Genomic DNA, 19,830 nt, shown 5'->3' on the forward strand with positions numbered 1-19,830 from the left:
CTATCAAGGCATAGCTATCGTAAAGATGAATTTCTGCACAAAGCTTAATCAACAACAATGAAGGGCCAATAGGGCCACACTATGAAAGAATTTGTTTGAAGGTTTTCCCAAAATGAAGATATAAAAGTATGAATTGTTTTTCAGATAAAACCTATGTTCAATATCTAAGAAATTGTATTAAACATTTAAATAGGTAGCGGGGCAGCAGGCTATGAATGTATTACGAGACTAGGTAGTTCGTCTTTTGAAATGGAAAAGCCAGTCTTTTCCCGAACACTGGCTCCACCGAGTGCGTACTAAATAAAACTTTCGTCATTCTCAGGCAAACATGCCGATATTATGTGTGTCAGCGGGTCCACAAATGCGAGTGAAAAAGGCCCCAAAAGGACACCCTTTGTTGTGAATTTAATCTTTCGAGAGCTTTTTGGTACCGTTAATAAGGAGGAGGAGGAGGAGGCTGCTTTCCGTGTTTGCCGAAGCAGCAGGTGCCAGGAACTGTCTTCTCTCTTGGCGCCTTCCTCTCCACAACAATGGTGAGTCTTCTGCTTTCCTTTTCCCTTGCAATCTTGTTATCTGAATTGCGAACCATTTCTCTTGGTCCTTCGTCTTGCTGCGATGTAATTTTCTGCTAAATAATGGCTTCCGTAATCTGCAATCGACTCAGAAGTGTGAATGTATGCATGTCCGTTATCACGTAATAACGTCCCGCTCGCGGCGCTGACAGTGATCGATACCGCAGAGACGGCACAGTTACAGTTTTTTGCCTAGTTTCCGGTGACGGACTGCATTAAGGATAATCGTTGTCTCCCTAATCTGCAGCTCGAATAGACCAGTCCGAAAAGTCCGAGGTCAAGAATGGCTAAGCGTGTGTCGAGTTTGTCCAGGATGTCCTTATTTCGTTGCGGAAACTGGTCAAACTCAAATCTGAGCTTTTGCTTGCGCGTACATTGCATGCTTACTGTGTCTGGTGGCATGGAGGTGGATCGTGCTTACCTTTCCAGGTGCTGGAAGATGCCACGTTTGTTGAAATTTAGAATACGGCGTTGTATTATGAGTCCAAACAGGAAATGCAAGAGTGGCCAAAGTTTTACTACAACCACCCAGTGTCTAGAAACTTTCTTATATGGACTAAGTATACTTCTAGTTGACAGATGAAAAGGGATCTTTGTTAAATTACGAATCCTATATATTTTCACTTGGTTTTACAAAATCTTATGGGGGTTGTAACATTGGATACAAGGATCTCAACTCACGTTTTGCTTCAGCAATGGGTATAACAACTCCTCTCTTACATAAAATTTGTCTTACACTTGGCAAGTCTTTGATGTATCTCCAATTGTCTTCGATACTTCCATATAGTTATTCAAGACATGATCAACTCTCATTTTTGTTGGCAAAATATTGGTCATGACACACGGATCAAGTGAATGTACTCTTATATAACCCATAAGTTTTAACTAAATGGACAATGTGTTATGGCATCCACCCGCTCCAATGTCCAATTAAACTTGGAGTAGATAAACCATTAAAAACCCTTCGTTCATATTGAAGAGTCTATCAATTCAAGATGAAGTGACTAGTATCTATGCAAAACCTAAATCACTAGGTGCCCAGACATGTTTTATAATTTTGTTTATTCCAAGAAAAGAGAACTATGCTAAATTCACCTCGGCTATCAATCAAAGGAAAGAAAATACAATGAAACTCAATATAAAATTTTAATGAAAGAATATGTGTGAAAGACAATCTCCTAGAGAGGGACCCTCAATCGAGAATGTCAATAAAAGAAAATGTGTGGGAAAAAATCTTCTAGGTTGGCCACTTTGAAGGAAGAAAATATTGTACATGTGCTTGAGAAAAATGTAGTCAGAGGTTTGTAATATGAAGCTAAGAAGAAAGTGCTAAAATCCCATATCATTGAAAAGCCTTACCACGGAAATCTATTTGTTTAACCATCTACCTTTGAGGGTGCGGATGATCTCTTAGTCTACGAGATGGTTGACTAGTTGCTTGCTACTTGACAATGGACATACCAACTTAGTCAAACCTCACTTGATCGATGGTTGGCTTTTAATAAATTGCTGGCAAGAAGCAAACTTGTATTGTAATAGCGTGAGCCTACTCAGGCATTTTAGAATCATTTACATTGAATGGACATTGGCAAGTGCAGATTATTACTAAGAAGCATACTATACATGTGGCATCTTTCACACCCAACATTTAATAGTTGCAACCAAGATTGTGATATTGCTGTTGAGCTTCAAACACCTTAGCAAATCAAGTTGTTGACACCATGGGCTTGTTTTATCACTTAAATGTATAGGAAAGAGGCTCACATTTTAAGAGGTATACTTTAGTCACCCCCTTGTGAAGATATGCTAGGGTTTGAACTGAGGAAACATAGAATGTATGTATGAATTGTCAGAAGTGGAGCAGCGGTGGAAGCATAAACATGTGCTGAAATAAACTGCTGAAACACAAGACAAAAAGAGAAAGAAAGAACACGATGAGAACTCAGATGTATGCACAGGAAATGGAATCCATATATCTGAACACGAGACAGTCGCATACAACAGTGAGTCACTGGCTGCGTGGGCACTGGCACTGGCTCTGGCTCCTCTCTCCACAGAGTCTGCAGATGGTGAAGATGATGATACTGACTGAGGAGGAGCCACTGAGTATAAATAGGCTGAAAAAGTGGGGAGCAATAATGCTGGTCGGACAGCATTAAAGCTGGCCGACTGGTGCATAAAATGCTCCACTGGCATAAAATGCCACACCAGAAAAAATACCTAAAATACCTAATAAAAAATGCCTAGCCCAGATCAAGCTCAGACTCGCACATGAGCTGACAAATACTCTGCTAACACCCTCTCTCAGATCATGAGTGATCTGATACAATACAATAGTACAATGAAAAGGGATCAGAAACTATACAACAGAGAACCACCAAGTAGAACCATGGATACCCAAGCAGTGGGTGATCAAGCCACCACCAAGGTGCCTCGGAGAGAACCTGATGTCAATGTCGATCGTACCAAACACCTGAAAATAGAGAAGATCATAGCATGTCTCTGTGTCCATCACCAATGTCGCGCAGTAGCATACAAGACCATCCTGTCAAAAATGCCCCTGAACATAGGTGACCATGGATTCCCCGCCTTTGGCCAGACCGCCAAAGTGTCCCCTCATGTGAGCTCCAGACAAAAGCCTCCCGCTCTCTGTCAGATAACCAGCTCAGCATGAACCTGGATGTCAATCCCAGCTCCAGGATTTGATTCCGCCAGACGAAAGTCGATGCGTCAGGGACGTCCCTCTCTAGAACCTGTGCACCTGTATAAAAATATATAGATGAGGCGCGGCTGCCCCATCTGAACACCCGCTCACACTCCCTCTCTGGCACAAGAGAGTCGTGAGGGATGATCTCATCACCACCACTAGAAAGCAGCCGAGGAAGGGGCCACCAAGCCCTTCCCGCGATCCGAAGAAGAGGATCCCTTCCGCGCCTTGGACTTCACCTTGGTCGGAGGATCGGAGTCGGAGTCTGATGAAGGAGAGGACTCATCGGTAGAGTCAGCATCCCGCTTCGTCTTCTGCTCCTTCTTCCTGGAAGCCGCTAACTTCTTGCAGTCCTTCCGCAAATGTCCCTTCTTGCCACAGTGGTAACACTGGGCCTTCGACTTCTTCTTCCCGTCACCCCTCTCTGAAGCTACATAAGCCTCACCTCCATAATGTGCTGGAAGCCGCCCCTGTAATCTCAAGGATGCCTCATGCTCAAGAAGCATCGAGGTCATATGTGTAAAACTGACAGGAGTCGATGATGTCTGCGCCCGCAAAGCATTGGCCACTCCATCAAACTCCGGGGGGAGCTTGTAGAGGACCGTCCCGACAAGATGCACCTCGGGAAGAGCAGATTGCATGTGCCGAAGCTGGTCCTGTACCTTCGTAACACGAAGAAGAAAAGACTGAATAGTATCTTTCGGCTCAAACTTCATCTGCTGGAGCTGGCCATAAAGTGTGACGGCCCACATGGTGGAAGGTGCCTCGTACATCTGCTGCAACTTCTGCCATACTTCAGGAGATGTCCTACAGGAGGTAACCGCCGGTAAGAGCGCTTTAGAAATACACCGAAGCAACGCCGAGTAAGCACGGGCATCGTCCGAGTCCCATGTGAGCACCGCTTCCTCATGGTTGTCCTCATCAAAGTCTTCAGGAAGAGGAAAAGGACGGAGAGGTCGAGCAATAGCTCCACAGACGATGTACCATAGCCGCTTCTGCACAAACCAAGCTTTCATGACAGCACTCCATGTGAGATAATCAGGTCCATGTAACTTATCATCAGTGGAAGTGCACGGAGGAGCCATATGGAGAGGATAAGAAGAGAAGTAGAGAAGAGATGGAATTTAGAGAGGAAACACAGCCAAAACACAAGCACAGACTACAGAAAATGAGAGTTCACATGCAATAGAACCCAAAATCTGATCAATAGAAGACAAAATCTGCTGCAGAAAGTCAAAAAATCAGTCAAAAACTACCAAAAACAGAGAAAACGGCCGGAAGTAACAGTCACCCAGCCACGAGAGATGCTGAATCAGCAAAAAGCAGGCTGTAAACTGGAGAAAAACAGGTAGAAAACTGTCGCCAGCAGCTGCAGATGAAAAACGCAGGCAGCAGAGGGTGCATAGGCAGCAGAGGGTGCGGAGGCAGCAGGCGATGGCAAAACTGCAAAAAACGCAGGCTGAAAACAGCCCCAAAACAGGTCGCCTGCGACAGCAGTCGTCTGATCAGCAGGGGTACAAAACAGTCCTGAAATCAGCAAGAAAACACAGCAGAAACACAAATCCTGAAAACTGATACCATGTCAGAAGTGGAGCAGCGGTGGAAGCATAAACATGTGCTGAAATAAGCTGCTGAAACACAAGACAAAAAGAGAAAGAAAGAACACGATGAGAACTTAGATGTATGCACAAGAAATGGAATCCATATATTTGAACACGAGATAGTCGCATACAACAGTGAGTCACTGGCTGCGTGGGCACTGGCACTGGCTCTGGCTCCTCTCTCCACAGAGTCTGCAGATGGTGAAGATGATGATACTGACTGAGGAGGAGCCACTGAGTATAAATAGGCTGAAAAAGTGGGGAGCAATAATGCTGGTCGGACAGCATTAAAGCTATCCGACTGGTGCATAAAATGCTCCACTGGCATAAAATGCCACACCAGAAAAAATACCTAAAATACCTAATAAAAAATGCCCAGCCCAGATCAAGCTCAGACTCACACATGAGCTGACAAATACTCTGCTAACATGAATAAGACTAAAGCACAATAACTCAGATAGTAATGCAACAAATATAAAATGCAAAGCGCAAAACTCAAAACGCATAAACACAAACACAAACAAAGAAGAAAGAGAGCTTTGAAGTGAATGAATCAATGCTGTAAATGAATAAGAGAATGTACAGAATGCTGAAGGCTAGAGTTGTCCAACTGTCGGTGCCTCTCATGGCAGCGGGTTGAGGGAGGTGTTGATGTGTGTTGTCTACTGGAGATGGATCCCAAGCGCAGTAACCACTAGTTGGAGTAGAGACTAATGAAGAAAAGTGGTGAAAACACAAAGACGGTTTGCTATAGATGTAAATGCAAATCAGGCCGATACTGGAAATGGAAGGGCAACAAGCTGAAGACCAGAACATAGTAATCTTTGGGGCTAGAACTGGTAAATGCAACAATGTAATTGTTTGAAGATTATGGTAGTTGATCACCAACAATAGTGGGAGGGTGGGCAATAGCTGTAGACCATGTAGCAACAATTGCTGGAGGCTGGATAGCTAGTGGAAGAGGGTTGATGTGGCTGAAACCTATTGGTGGGCAGCCTATCTATTTATAGATACAAGAGGATCTCCCAAATTAGGGTTTTGCATGTGGACACCGAAACTCTCTAGAATTGCTTTCCGTTTAATTAAATTTCTGGTAATTTACTACAAGAGGATCTCCCAAATTAGGGTTTTGCATGTGGACACCGAAACTCTCTAGAATTGCTTCCCGTTTAATTAAATTTTTGGTAATTTACATGTTTTGGGGCTGTTTTAAAGAGTTAATTAGTATGGAATGAATTTCTAGCTGAACGTCCCCTCTTAGTCCCAAAATTGGAACAAGAAAGGGATTGTTAGAAAAGCTGGTCTTTGTGTAGTGCTGAGAACCATGATTTTAGATAAAGATGAGGATGAAGCACTGTGACTAGAAGAGCAAGGTAGAAGTCATCTCCATGATAGCATAAAGAGAGATGTTGTACGATTTGCTCTGGGAGGGGAAGCGTCCATGGTGGTAGAAGAGGAAATCTCCTAGAAAGATGAAACCATGAAAGGAACAGTGCATATCCGATGTCTCTAGCCTAGGAAGGGCTGATGCAAACCTGTATGTTAGTCCTACATTGAAATACAAAACCTTGCAAGTGTGATCAAAATGAGCAAAACAAAGGTTAGTAGTGAGATGCTCCAAAGCAAAATAAAATAGAAAAGTAAAGCTAAATGAAATAACAATGGAATGAATCTGTGTTTGTGTTGTGTGAGTGAGTGCAGTGGAAGACTAAAGACCTAGAGGAATGCTAGACTAACCTAGGGTGTCCGAAGAGACTTAGAGAAGTGCTAGCTTAAGGGTGTGGCCACAAACACATATAGCTATCAATAGGTCACCGCCAATGAAATGCATGATGAGGTGGGGAAGTGTGCCTAGGGTGGGGTGTAGGAGGAGACCTTGCAAAGAGTGAAATGGGAGATGAACTAGTAGACCAATTAGTTAATCCTTTAGGGGTGGTGAAAGATATGAGTTGTTGAGGCTGTCCAGGTGCCATGTGTTTGGCACCAATTGTGCTAGAAGGAGCAGATGGGTGTTAGTAGATATGCTAGCTCATGTGTGAGTTTGTGCGTGCTTTAGGGTTGGGCATTATTTAGATTATTTTAGGTATTTTTTATGGTCTTCATTTTGGTCATATTTAGCATTTATTGCTGGTCGATGAGCATTAAATGTTGGCCGACCTGATCATATTGAGGACATATTTTTGTCCTATTTATGCAGGCTCCTCCTCCTTAGTCATTTAGTCACCATCACATGTGTGGACCTTCTATTGGAGAGAGGAGCAAGTGCCGCTGCCCACATAGCCAGTTACTCACTGTTGTATGTGACTGTCTCATGTTGGATATATGGAGAGCATACATCTGAGTTCTCATTTGTATTGTGTTATTCAGTGTTCCTTCTTTCCTTTCTCTTTGTGTTGTGTTCAACAATTTATTTCAGCACATGTTTATGCTTCCATTGCTGCATCCACTTCTGACAATGGGGTAGTAGCAGGGGGCGTAGCCTTAGTGGACTGTCCAGTAGGAGGGGAGACAATTGCAGCGGTTTCCTGAGGTTCCTTAAGAGGAAGACCTTGAGCCTCGGTACAGCATACCTCATCCACATGTCTTGATCTTTGGAAGTGTGTGCAAAACTTGTTCTTTTTAGGGAGTTTTTGCTAGATGGGTTTAGTTTCTTTGGTTTCATTTGAGGAAGGGGTGACATCCTTGTTTTGAGTTGCCTTCGCATCTTGAGAGTTCTTGCCACCTTCAGTTTTCCCTTGCGAGGATGAGGTAACTAGACCCTTCTCTAAATAAGAATATGGGAAGAACTTATAGACTTGATCGTGTAGCCTCGCATAACACAAGAACTAACATTTGAACTCATAGAAGGTTGACAATTGAGGCAATGAGATGATGTGTTGGATGAAGTGGAGATACTTTTCAGGAAGGTTGTTCAAAAAGAATGTAACCTGATCGTCATGTGACTTCGAGGAGCGAGTAGTGGCAAACTTAGTGAGTAGCCATCTATATTTGGCCAACTTGACTTTCAGATCATCCCATTCATTAATGGAAAACTCCTAAAGCTCAAAGTTGAGATTGATATGTTGAATGTGATCTAGTGCTACATAGTAGTCAATGAGATGATTCCAAAGCTCAGATACGAGTGGAAGATGTTGTAACTAAGAGTGAAACTCAAGAAGCAACCCTTGCATTAACTCAACATTGGTTGTGGGATTGTGGGCTCTCCATTGATGGATGTGCTCATGGTAAGCCGTTCACCCGAAAGCAGCTAGGGCATTGGACAAAGGGCGCACGGTGGCTATCCAATGGCTACCTGGTGGCCTACCAAGACTATAGAGGTGATGGTTATCTTATCAAGGGAGTCCAAGTGGTCACCCCAAAGAGGCGAGGGCATTTGCCAAAGGGTAGACATATGCTGGTTGTCCAGTGGCCTACCAAGTCTTGCAAAGGCGAATGGAACCACAATGATTTTTTTTTTTTTTTTTGGTTTGATAATGATTGGTTCAAAAATAGAGGTGGCGGTTGATTAAATAATAGAGGGGATACAAGTAGCTAGTCCCAGAGGCTTTTATAAAATAAGCACGCTATCCCTACCACTATTGGATGTTGATGATGAAGGAATAGGCTAATGGAATGTGGAACAAATATGGGGGATATGCGGAGAGACAAAAAAGATATGTGGAAAGCAAGCTAGCAAGGCTAAGCAAGCAAGGGAGATTGCCATGTACAATGGCGTGAATATGGTGCCCTTTTACAATCATGCCATCCTGATAGTGCAGATGAAGATAAATGCTCAAAATGTTCAATAAATATAATGTTTGAATCAAAATCTGTAAGCATCATCACTATCACTATTAAGAGAAGAAAGCTGCCCCTTCTCAAACTGGAAGGGAAAGCTAGAGGGAAGCACCCTCTCTTCGTCAATTTGAAGAAGTCAAGTAGGGTGTATCCAATCTTGTTAGAGTGCAGCGATGCGGAAGTGTAGGACAAAGAGTGAGAGAGTGAACATAGAGAGAGAGAGAGAGAGAGAGAGAGAGAGAGAGAGAGAGAGTGTAAACACAGAAAATTTGCAGCGTAGTATGGTGTATAAGAGTGCAGAAATATACACGGGGGCAGAGGAAATATCTGCGTGTCTTTGACTTGATGACCTCGATCTCCGTCAACCCGAGCATAGACTGTCTCAGAACAAATCTCAAGATCAGAATTTGAATATGAATGTGTGCCACAACATGACTATAAATAGCTAGGAAATAATGAATGCCCAGCACCAGGTGGCTGCATTAAATGCAGCCGACTGCGAAAAATAATAAAAAAACTATCCAATTGCAGGTTGCCATGTGGCACTTGCGCAGACTGCTGACCCCCTCTCAGATCCTGGACAAGGCATCAGACTAAGGGATCTTGAATGTTGTCGAAGAAGAGCCTGGGGAAGCGCCTTCGTAAACAATTTTGCAAAATTATCCTCTGTCTTGTAGTACTCCACATCAATGGTTCAATCTAGAAGCTTCTCCCGAATGAAGTGATACTGGATCTCAATGTGCTTCGGCCAGGCATGGAATATAGGATTCTGCACCAAGGCAATGCAACTCTTGTTGTCACACCGCAAAAGAGTAGGACGAGTCTGGGGGCAGCCAAGCTCCTCCAACAATCTCTGAAGCCACACAACCTCACAGGTGGTGGAAGACGTAGTCTGATACTCTGCCTCAGTAGAAGAAAAGGCTACTGTGGGATGCTTCTTGCTACTCCAAGAGATAACACCTGTATCCAAGGTAAAACAGTAGCATGTAGTAGACCGTCGGTGGTCCACATTGCCAGCCCAATCCGAGTCACTCCAACTTGTAAAAACCAGATCTGAAGCATCTGTACCTGGTGGATAAGAAATCCCTAAGTTAGAGGTTCCCCTCAAATATTGAAGAATCCTTAGGGCAGCTTGCCCATGCACCTATTTGGGTTCAGTCATGAACCCTGCCAAAAGACCCACAGCAAAACAAAGGTCAACACGAGTGTTGAGAAGCCAAATCAAGGACCCAATCAATTGACGGTAGCGGGAAGCATTTGTCACAGGAGAATTTGAGTGTGAAGTGGCCTTTCAGTTCAGATCCATAGGAGTAGTAATGGGCCGATAAGTCTCCATCTCAAAAGTCACCAAGAGCTCCTGAATGTACCTCTGCTGAGAGAGGAAAATCCCCCTCTGAGACTGATAAATCTCGTGACCCAAGAAGAATTGAAGAAGCCCCAAATCCGTCATCTCGAATGTCTGATGTAAAGCTGTCTTGGCCTCTCGGACCTTTTGTGCATGATCCCCTGTCAGAATCAAATCATCAATATACAACACAAACAACACACGACCAACTTCGGAAGTGTAGAAAAGCAGCTGATGAGGGTGCAGCCACCGCTCCAGAATCCTTTGTGTCCTTCTTGGTGTCCTTCTTGTCTTTGTCGGGGCAATCCTTCTTCCAGTGACCGGTCTTACCACAAATATGGCAAGTCGATTCCCTCTTGTCCTTCTTGGATTTGTTGTCCTCCTTTTTCTTTTGGTCCTTCCCCTTTTTTTGAGGGGCTTGACCAACCAAAGCCTCCGATTTGGAATCATTTTGTCCCTTCAATTGTTCCTCTTGGTCTAGGATTATAGGAACCAACTCTTTCCACCGAAGAGTTGACTCCCGCCCTGATGCAATAAGAGCGGAATAAAAGGTACCGAATCGTGGCAGCAACTAGGACAATAAAGTGATTGCCATGTCTTCGGAGGAAATAGGCTTCCTTGTATTTTGAACTTGCATCTAAAGCTGCCGAAGCTTGTTGATGTGTTCCCGAAGCGAAGAAGACTTATTCACGGACAAGGTCCGCATCTGCACCTCCAAAGAAACCCTCTTTATTAGGGTCATCCGGTTGTACATCTGGTCGAGCTTCCAGCTAGATCTCTTGAGCCACCGTCAAGTGCTCGATGTGAGCTATCACGGCTGTGGTGCAAGACAAAAACAGAAAAGATCGAATCCTGGCATTTAGTTTGTCCCAATGAGACTGGGCCTTGGTCAACTTTGCACGAGCATTGGAAGAGAGTTAGGACTCATCCCTCATTGAGGGCCTGTTAATCTCCTCCATCACGAGTTCTGCCAAATCATAAGACTCCAAAATGGCCAACATCATCACCCGCCAGATGCGGTAATTGTCACCATCAAGCTTTTGATCCGATGGAAGAGCCGGTAGGACAGGCACCTTCCTGTCCATTATCGCCTGGAATTCCAAATCAGTCTCTGTAGATATGTTAACCTGTAATACCTGCACAAACGCAAAATCAGCCCCCTCGGACTGTGTAAACGCAGCCTTCTAGGGCTGGTTCCTCCACTGCCCAAACCTGCTTCACCCGCCGGAGGCGATGAAAAGGTAAAATCTGCAATGGAAGGCCTCGAACGCAGCCTTCCTCCCCTTCGAACAGCAATAACCTATAACAAATTCACCGATTGGACTCCTTTCCTGTACGCCCATGCTCGCTTCAGCCGTGATCCGATGCGTAGCCCTCTCTCTCGCCCTCAAATCCTGGAAACGCAGCCTTGTGTCGTGCTGAAATCTCCTCTTTAGATAGGTTCAGCCCTCAGTTGGTCCATCTTCATCGCTCTGATACCATGTCAGAGTGTAGCGATGCGGGAGTGTAGGACAAAGACTGAGAGAGAGTGAGCATAGAGAGAAAAGAGAGAGAGAAAAGGAGACAGTGTAAACGCAGAAAATCTACAGTGTAGTATGCTGTATAAGAGTGCAGAAATATACACGGGGGCAGAGGAAATATCTGCGTGTGTCTCTGACTTGATGACCTCGATCTCCGTCAGCCCGAGCATAGACTGTCTCAGCCAACAGATCTCAAGATCAGAATCTGAATATGAATGTATGCCACAACCTGACTATAAATAGCCAGGAAATAATGAATGCCCAACACCAGGTCAGCTGCATTAAATGCAGCCGACTGCAAAAAAGAATAAAAAAACTGTCAGACTGCAGCCTGTATTGTCCGACTGCAGGCTGCCACGTGGCACTTGCACAGACTACTGACGTGGCTGTTGACATCTGTATTGCTGATGTGGCACTCTGCTGTACGCTACTGACGTGTCCGACTGCCTGTCTAGGGGATGACTCTACCTCTAAAAAATCCGGGGTACAATGTGCATAGCTGATTGATTGCCTTGGTCAATATGTCTACATAGTTGTCGGGGGAAGGCACAAACTCTAGGCGTATGGTGCCTAGCTCAGCCTGCTCTCTGGTGAAGTGGACGTGGACTCCCACATGCCGCATCTATGGTGTAATGATGGGGTTGCCCGCAAGGGCAATGGCACTCTAGTTGTCGTAGTAGACAACTTTGGGACAGTCGCATGGAAAGTATAATACCACTAGTAAGCTTCTCAACTAGATAGCCTCCGTGGTATCATAAAAAAGAGCTAGATAGTCAACCTTAGCCGTGGAAGCCGGCACTATCTCCATGGGAATGCCAGGTGTGAGGATCTGTTGCCCAATCAAAGTTAGTATACCCTTGCAAACACAAACCAAATTCATAAGTGAGGCCATAAGAATAGGTGTTGGGAATAAAGGCCAGTGTGCCTTTTACGGTGTTCGGGTGTGCACGTACCCTTACACATGCACTTTACATATATTATCGAAAAACCTAAAGTGGTACACTTTGTGATTGTGCCCACATCGAGTTGTGCTCACTCTCTACTTTGCACTCTCTCTCTCTCTCTCTCATTGTGCATATCTCAGCCGCACTCTGTCATGATCCTCGTGCCCATGACAACAAACTAGTATTAGAGCGCAATGAGTGCACACTTCTCGAGGCAGGTCAGGCGACTCAAGTGTGAGGTGACGGCAGTAGTCTTGTCAACATTCAACAGGTGCAGGTTGGGTAGGTGACATAGGCAGGAGAGGCCACATTAGCACTGGAGGCTAGTCCATGTGATCAAATAGGTGGGCCTGGCGAGTAGGTGGTGGACTGCACAGTCAGGCCATTGACAGGCGAGCAGATGGCGCATGTCTAGCGGGCGATGGTGGGGCCATGATTCGGCCTAGGTGGAGATCACACCTGGTCAATGTTTTGACAGTCTTGGTTTTTTTGGTCATTTTTAAAATTTTATTTCTTGCAATTTGTTCACCTCCCACTGATGGGCGTTTGGATGCCCATGCATAGTGTGAAATTTTGACCCAAAAAATTGGGGCTTTTCCTAGATTTGGGGATTTTGACGCAGAACATGATAGTCTAACTCAAAAATTGCAAATTTGGTGCATATTTGCTCGGGAAATTTGGGTTTTTCACATTTTAGTGAAGTTTTGTCAAATTTACTGAAGTTTGTGCACATTGGACCTGGGAAAATTGGGGCTTTTGCAGAATTTCATCAATTTGTGCAAGAATTGCTTGGTATATGCACTTGGGTACATGTATTAATGCAATTTGGGTGGATTTGTCTTTGAAAATTTGGGGCTTTCGACTGCAATTGTTAAATTTGTGCCCGAGAATGCATTTGGAGCAGAAATTGTAGCAGAATTTTGGGGCTTTCACATGTAGTTGGTGCATTGGCCTATAAATGTGGCTGTAATTGATTGTGGAGTGCAGTAGTTGACATTCTCTAATTTTGGAAATCAATTTGCAGATCTGAAATTTCTGCAATTTCTTGATTTTCACTGCTGGTTGGTGCTTGCAGTGTACCGTGGTCATTTGTGTGACAATTGGGCTTGCATTTGCTGACATTTGAGTCAATTTAGTGCTGCAAATCATGGGAGGGCAGTTTTGAAAATAGAGTATGCAGCAAGTCTCGTGGCAAAAATGTGGAGTGTTATCATTGTGGCAAGAAAGGGCACTACAAACGGGACTGTTTTCAATTGAAGAAAGAGAAAGGCAAAGCAAAAACACTGAAGACAACAAGGTTGAGAAAAAGAACAGTCAACGTGCAAGAAAGCCATGTAAAAATAGAGGAGGTAAATGTAGTCACTCATGAGAATGATAGTGACGGTGATGTATTGCTTGCTTCTTCTTTGAGTGCACATGCATTGATTGTAGATTCAGATGATGATGACATGCACACTTGGATACTTGATTTAGGTGTGTCTTTTCATGCTACACCACATCATGAATGGTTTTTTGACTACAATGGTGGTGTATGTGGTGTCGTTCACTTGGGGGATAACTATGCATGTAAAATTGCAGGTATTGGCAATGTGAAATTGGAATTTCAACATGGCTTTGTGTTTGTTTTGCATAATGTGAGGCATGTACCTTAGCTCAAGAAGAGCTTGATAAGCATAGGGCAGCTAGATGACGAAGGCTATTACATCACCTTTGGAGATAGCAAATGAAAAATTTGTAAGGGCTCTCGCATTGTTGCCAAGGGCTCCAAACTCACTTGAGAGTGTTTGGCTGCGAGGCATTTGTGCATATTCGCAAGGAAGAATGCAACAAACTTGAGCCAAAGTCCTATAAATGTATTTTCCTAGGTTATGGTGATGAGGGTGAAATGGGGCATAGGTTATCGGATTCCGAAAAAAGGAAAATTGTACGTAGCAATGATGTTATCTTCGGGGGAGATCGCATGTATAAACAACCTGAAAAGACTGAGGAAGTGAGAAGGGTTGTATTCTGGGAAGATGTACCTATAGGATAGCAAAGGATGCCCACTAGACAGCAACAAATACCTACTGTAAATGTCCTTTGAAAATGCAAGGAATAATGCTGAAAATGATTAGCAAGATATTGTTCATGATGTATCACAATTTTAGCAATAACAGATGCCTTTGGAACAATCCGAACTAGTTGTATAGCATGTTGACTCTGCAGAACAACAAGCTGTTAATGCGGATTTGCAGGTTGAACAGTCAACAAATCTTGATCATTGGGTCTGTAGGTCGACCAAAATGCAAAGATACCTAGATAGGTTTGTTCTGGTATAAATTATATTGCTGATTATGTCATGTTGACAGCTTGTGGTGAGCTATCATGCTTTAGGGAAGCAATGGACATAAAAGATAGCAGAAATGGCATAAGACTATGCTATCAAAGATGAAATCTCTCTTGAAAAAATGACACTTGGGATTTGGTGTATTTGCCTAAAGGGCAGAAAGTGCTACCATGCAAATGGGTTTACAAAATGAACGTCATTTTTGGTTCTTTGCCAAGGTACAAGGCACGATTGATTGCTAAAGGGTACAAGCAAGAACATGGAATTGATTTTGATGAATTTTTTTCTTATGTAGTCAAAATGACTACTTTGCGAACCATTTTGGACTTGGTTGCATCTGAAGATATGGGACTCATACAAATGGATGTAAAAACAACTTTCTTACATGGTGATTTGCACGAGGAGTTCTATTTTGACAGCATGAAGGTTTTGTTGCAAAAGGGAAAGAGCACATGGTATGTAAACTCAACAAGAGCTTGTATGGGCTGAAATAGGCACCACGAGAATGGTATCATAAATTTGATACATTTATGTAATCTTAGGGATTCCATAGATCTCAAGTTAATCATTGCTTATACACCAAGAAGGTAGCATATAGCAGCCTTATTCTCTTGGTTTTGTATGTGGATGACATGTTGATTGTAGGCAGGGATGTTCATGCCTTGGATTCCTTGAAACAAAGCCTATACAATAGCTTTGATATGAAGGATCTTGGTGAGGCCAATCATATTCTTGGCATGCGTATACTCAGGGACAGATCGCAAGGTCTTCTCTATTTGTCACAGCAAAAGTATGTTGCTAAGGTTTGCAATGTTTTAATATGGAGGGGGAGAAAGCCATTGGTGTACCGTTGCCTCTATATGTGAAACTTAGTGCAGATGACAGCCCCACATTTGATAATGGAAAGGCTGAGATGGCCAAGATTCCTTATGCTTCAACTGTTAGCAAGTATATAGCATATCTTGGCAAAAAGCATTGGGAAGCAGTGAAGGATATCATGAGATACCTTTAGGACACAAAGGACTTGTGTATCTACTTTGGGAAGCAGAAGTCATCTGTTGTTGGCTTCACAGATGCAGACTGTGCTAGTCATCTTGACTGTAGGAAGTCTATTTCAGGATATGTGTTCATGTTCATAGGGGGAGCAGTCTCTTGGATATCCAGGTTGCAAAAGTGTGTTGCATTGTTCACTACAGAGGCAGAGTATGTGGCTGCCATGAAGGCATGCAAGGAGGCTTTATGGCTTTCACGTTTGGTGAGAGAGCTTGGTATTATAGAGGTTCCTATCCTACACTGTGATAGTTAGAGTGCTATCATGCTAGCACGGAATCCTATCTTTCATGCAAAGACAAAGCACATACAGGTTAAGTATCATTTTATAAGGGATGTACTTGATAATAAGAGCATTGAGCTTGTCAAGATACATACCGATGATAATCCTGCAGACCTTCTCACGAAGGGTATTCTAGTAGAGCAGTTTGCTCATTGCTGCTAGATGATGGGGTTGGATAGTATATGCGTATCTCAGCTTTGTACATACATAGACTTAGCTGATTCTTTCCTCTGTCTTTAGGCACGTTGCCTTTAGGTGGGAGGTTGTTGGGAATAAAGGGTCACTGTGTCTTTTATGGTGTTTGGGTGTGCATGCACCCTTACACATGTACTTTATATATATTATCAAAAAACCTAAAGTAGTACACTTCGTGATTGTACCCACATCGAGTCGTGCTCATTCTCTTCCTCACTCTCTCTCACTCTCTCTACTCTGCATTGACTCCCTCACACTGTGCATATCTCAATTGCACTCTGTCTTGATCCTCGTGCCCATGACAACAAATAGGTACCCCAAATATCTCAAAACATGCAAACATGCAATCCAATGTGACATCCTAAGTGCAGTGAAATAACGACTAAGAAAACTAATTGAGTAAGTTAAATCTGGCCTAGTGTAAATCAACCAAAGAAGCTTCCCTACTATAGACCTATAGGTGTGCTTGTTGAAGACCTAGGGTATCCTTAGAAAGATGGACTGTGGGATCAAGAGGCGTGGCCCCAAACTGTGTCTGATTCGTGGTCTATTAATTGAAGAGCATACTTCTACTGTGACACCAAAATACTACCCCTAGATCGAACTGTTAGCAGATATCAGTCAGCTCATGGTGTGAGTCTGTGTTAGAGGCTGGGCATTTTATGCAGTATTTTATGGCACATTTTTGTGGCCATTTATGATGTATTTTTATCATTTATTGCTGGCCGACCAGCATTAAATGCTAGCCGACCTGCATTTTATGCTCCCCACTTTTGTGGCTATTTATAGGGCTCCTCCACAGTCTTTGGTGCTTCAGCCATCAGTGGAGATCCTTCTGGGAGAGAGGAGCCGGTGCTGAGGAGCCCACGCAGCCAGTGACTCACCGTTGTATGCTGCTGTCTCGTGTTCGATATGGATTCCATTTCCCGAGCATACATCTGAGTTCTCATTTGTCTACTGTGTTTATTCTTTCTTTCTTTCTTCTGTCTTGTGTTTCAGCATTTATTTCAGCATATTCTTTACGCTTCCATTGCTGCACCACTTCTGACATGGTATCAGATTTCAGGCTGCAACCTATTTGTGCTGTGTTTTCTTGCTGTTTTCAGGATTTACACCCTTCTTGCTGATCAGGCGGCTGTCCTTCCTGCTGGCGACTGCTGATTTGCTGCTGGCAACAGTGTTTCAGCATTTGCGTTTTGCGTTTTTCTGGACAGATTTGCGTTTACTGCTGTTCCACTCTTTGCTGCCCGTGTTTTCTTCATCAACCTGCTGGCAACAGTCTTTAGCCCCTGTTTCTTCAGTTTGCAGCCTGTGTTTTGCTGTTTACAGCATTATTTTTGCCTGTTTTTTTGATTATTCAGGCCGTTTTTGCTGTTTTTGGTAGTTTTAACCTGATTTTTTCACTTTGTGCAGCAGCTTTTGGCTTATTTTGGTCAGCCTTTGGGTTATATTGCATGTGAACTCACTATTTTTGGTGTTTTTTGGTTGCGTTTTGGCTGTGCTCACTCTCCAAACGACCTTCTTTTCTTCTACTTCTCTTTTCTACCTCCTCCAGATGGCCCCTCCGTGCACCTCAAGTGAAGATAAGTTACATGGCTCTGATTACCTCACATGGAGTGCTGTCATGAAAGCTTGGTTTGTGCAGAAGCGGCTGTGGTACATCGTCTGTGGAGCTCTTGCTCGACCTCTCCGTCCTTTTCCTCTTCCTGAAGACTTTGATGAGGACAACCATGAGGAAGCGGTGCTCACATGGGACTCGGACGATGCCCGTGCTTACTCGGTGTTGCTTCGGTGTATTTCTAAAGCGGTCTTACCGGCGGTTACCTCCTGTAGGACATCTCCTGAAGTATGGCAGAAGTTGCAGCAGATGTATGAGGCACCTTCCACCATGCGGGCCGTCACACTTTATGGCCAGCTCCAGCAGATGAAGTTTGAGCCGAAAGATACTATTCAGTCTTTTCTTCTTCGTGTTACGCAGGTACAGGACTAGCTTCGGCACATGCAATCTGCTCTTCCCGAGGTGCATCTTGTCGGGACGGTCCTCTACAAGCTCCCCCCGGAGTTTGATGGAGTGGCCAATGCTTTGCGGGCGCAGACATCATCGTCTCCTGTCAGTTTTACACATATGACCTCGATGCTTCTTGAGCATGAGGCATCCTTGAGATTACAGGGGCGGCTTCCGGCACATTATGGAGGTGGGGCTTATGTAGCTTCAGAGAGGGGTGACGGGAAGAAGAAGTCGAAGGCCCAGTGTTACCACTGTGGCAAGAAGGAACATTTGCGGAAGGACTGCAAGAAGTTAGCGGCTTCCAGGAAGGAGGAGCAGAAGACGAAGCGGGATGCTGACTCTACCGATGAGTCCTCTCCTTCATCAGACTCTGACTCCGATCCTCCGACCAAGGAGAAGTCCAAGGCGCGGAAGGGATCCTCTTCTTCGGATCGCGGGAAGGGCTTGGTGGCCCCTTCCTCGGCTGCTTTCTAGTGGTGGTGATGCGGTCATCCCTCACGACTCCTCGGTGCCAGAGAGGGAGTGTGAGCGGGTGTTGGTGGGGCTGCAGTGCCTCATCTATATTTTGATACAGGTGCACAGGTTCCAGAGAGGGACGTCCCTGACGCATCGACGGTATCTGGCAGTGAAATCCTAGAGACTGGTGTTGATTTCTGGGTTCATGATGAGCTGTTCTTCTTGACAGAGAGCGAGAGGCTTTCGTCTGGAGCTCACATGAGGGGACACTTTGGTGGTTTGGCCAAAGGCGGGAACTCCATGGTCACATGTTCAGAGACATGTTTGGCAGATTGGCTTTGTATGTCCTGAGTGACATAGGTGACATTACACAGAGAGTTGCTATGAGTCTTCTCTATTTTCCGGTGTTGTTGGTACGATCGACATCGACATCAGATACTCTCCGAGGCTTCTTGGTGGTGGGCTGGCCACTCACCGCTTGGACATCCATGGTCCTTCTGGTGTTTATTTGTTGTGTAGTTTATGGTTCTCCATCATTGTACTATTTCATTGTATCCGATCACACATGATCTGAGAGAGGGTGTTAGCAGATATCAGTCAGCTCATGGTGTGAGTCTGTGTTAGAGGCTGGGCATTTTATGCAGTATTTTATGGCACATTTTTGTGACCATTTATGATGTATTTTTAGTATTTATTGCTGGCCGACCAGCATTAAATGCTGGCCAACCTGCATTTTATGCTCCCCACTTTTGTGGCTATTTATAGGGCTCCTCCTCCACAGTCTTTGGTGCTTCAGCCATCAGTGGAGATCCTTCTGGGAGAGAGGAGCCGGTGCTGAGGAGCCCACGCAGCCAGTGACTCACCGTTGTATGCTGCTGTCTCGTGTTCGATATGGATTCCATTTCCCGAGCATACATCTGAGTTCTCATCTGTCTACTGTGTTTATTCTTTCTTTCTTTCTTCTGTCTTGTGTTTCAGCATTTATTTCAGCATATTCGTTACGCTTCCATTGCTGCACCACTTCTGACACGAACTACCTCCATCCC

The 19,830-nt window shown here is 44.2% G+C and overlaps 1 protein-coding gene across 2 annotated transcripts in view; it reads left to right on the forward strand.

Moving 5' to 3' along the window:
• Positions 1-357: 357 nt before the first annotated feature.
• Positions 358-19,830, forward strand: part of LOC148039488 (c-Myc-binding protein) — a 130,670-nt gene continuing 111,197 nt past the window's right edge. The window contains exon 1 of one of the 2 annotated variants that reach the window (XM_087691133.1): positions 358-533. Coding sequence is in view for 1 of the 2 variants with exons in the window: in XM_087691141.1 (XP_087547267.1) it covers positions 531-533 (3 nt within the window). In the remaining variant the exon portion in view is untranslated. The remainder of the gene's footprint in view (positions 534-19,830) is intronic. The other variant, XM_087691141.1, reaches the window with a different exon arrangement.

The sequence above is a fragment of the Lygodium microphyllum genome, chromosome 2, assembly GCF_053477565.2.
Source record: "Lygodium microphyllum isolate KBCC chromosome 2, Lygodium_microphyllum_v1.1.10, whole genome shotgun sequence".
Taxonomy (NCBI): Eukaryota; Viridiplantae; Streptophyta; class Polypodiopsida; order Schizaeales; family Lygodiaceae; genus Lygodium; species Lygodium microphyllum.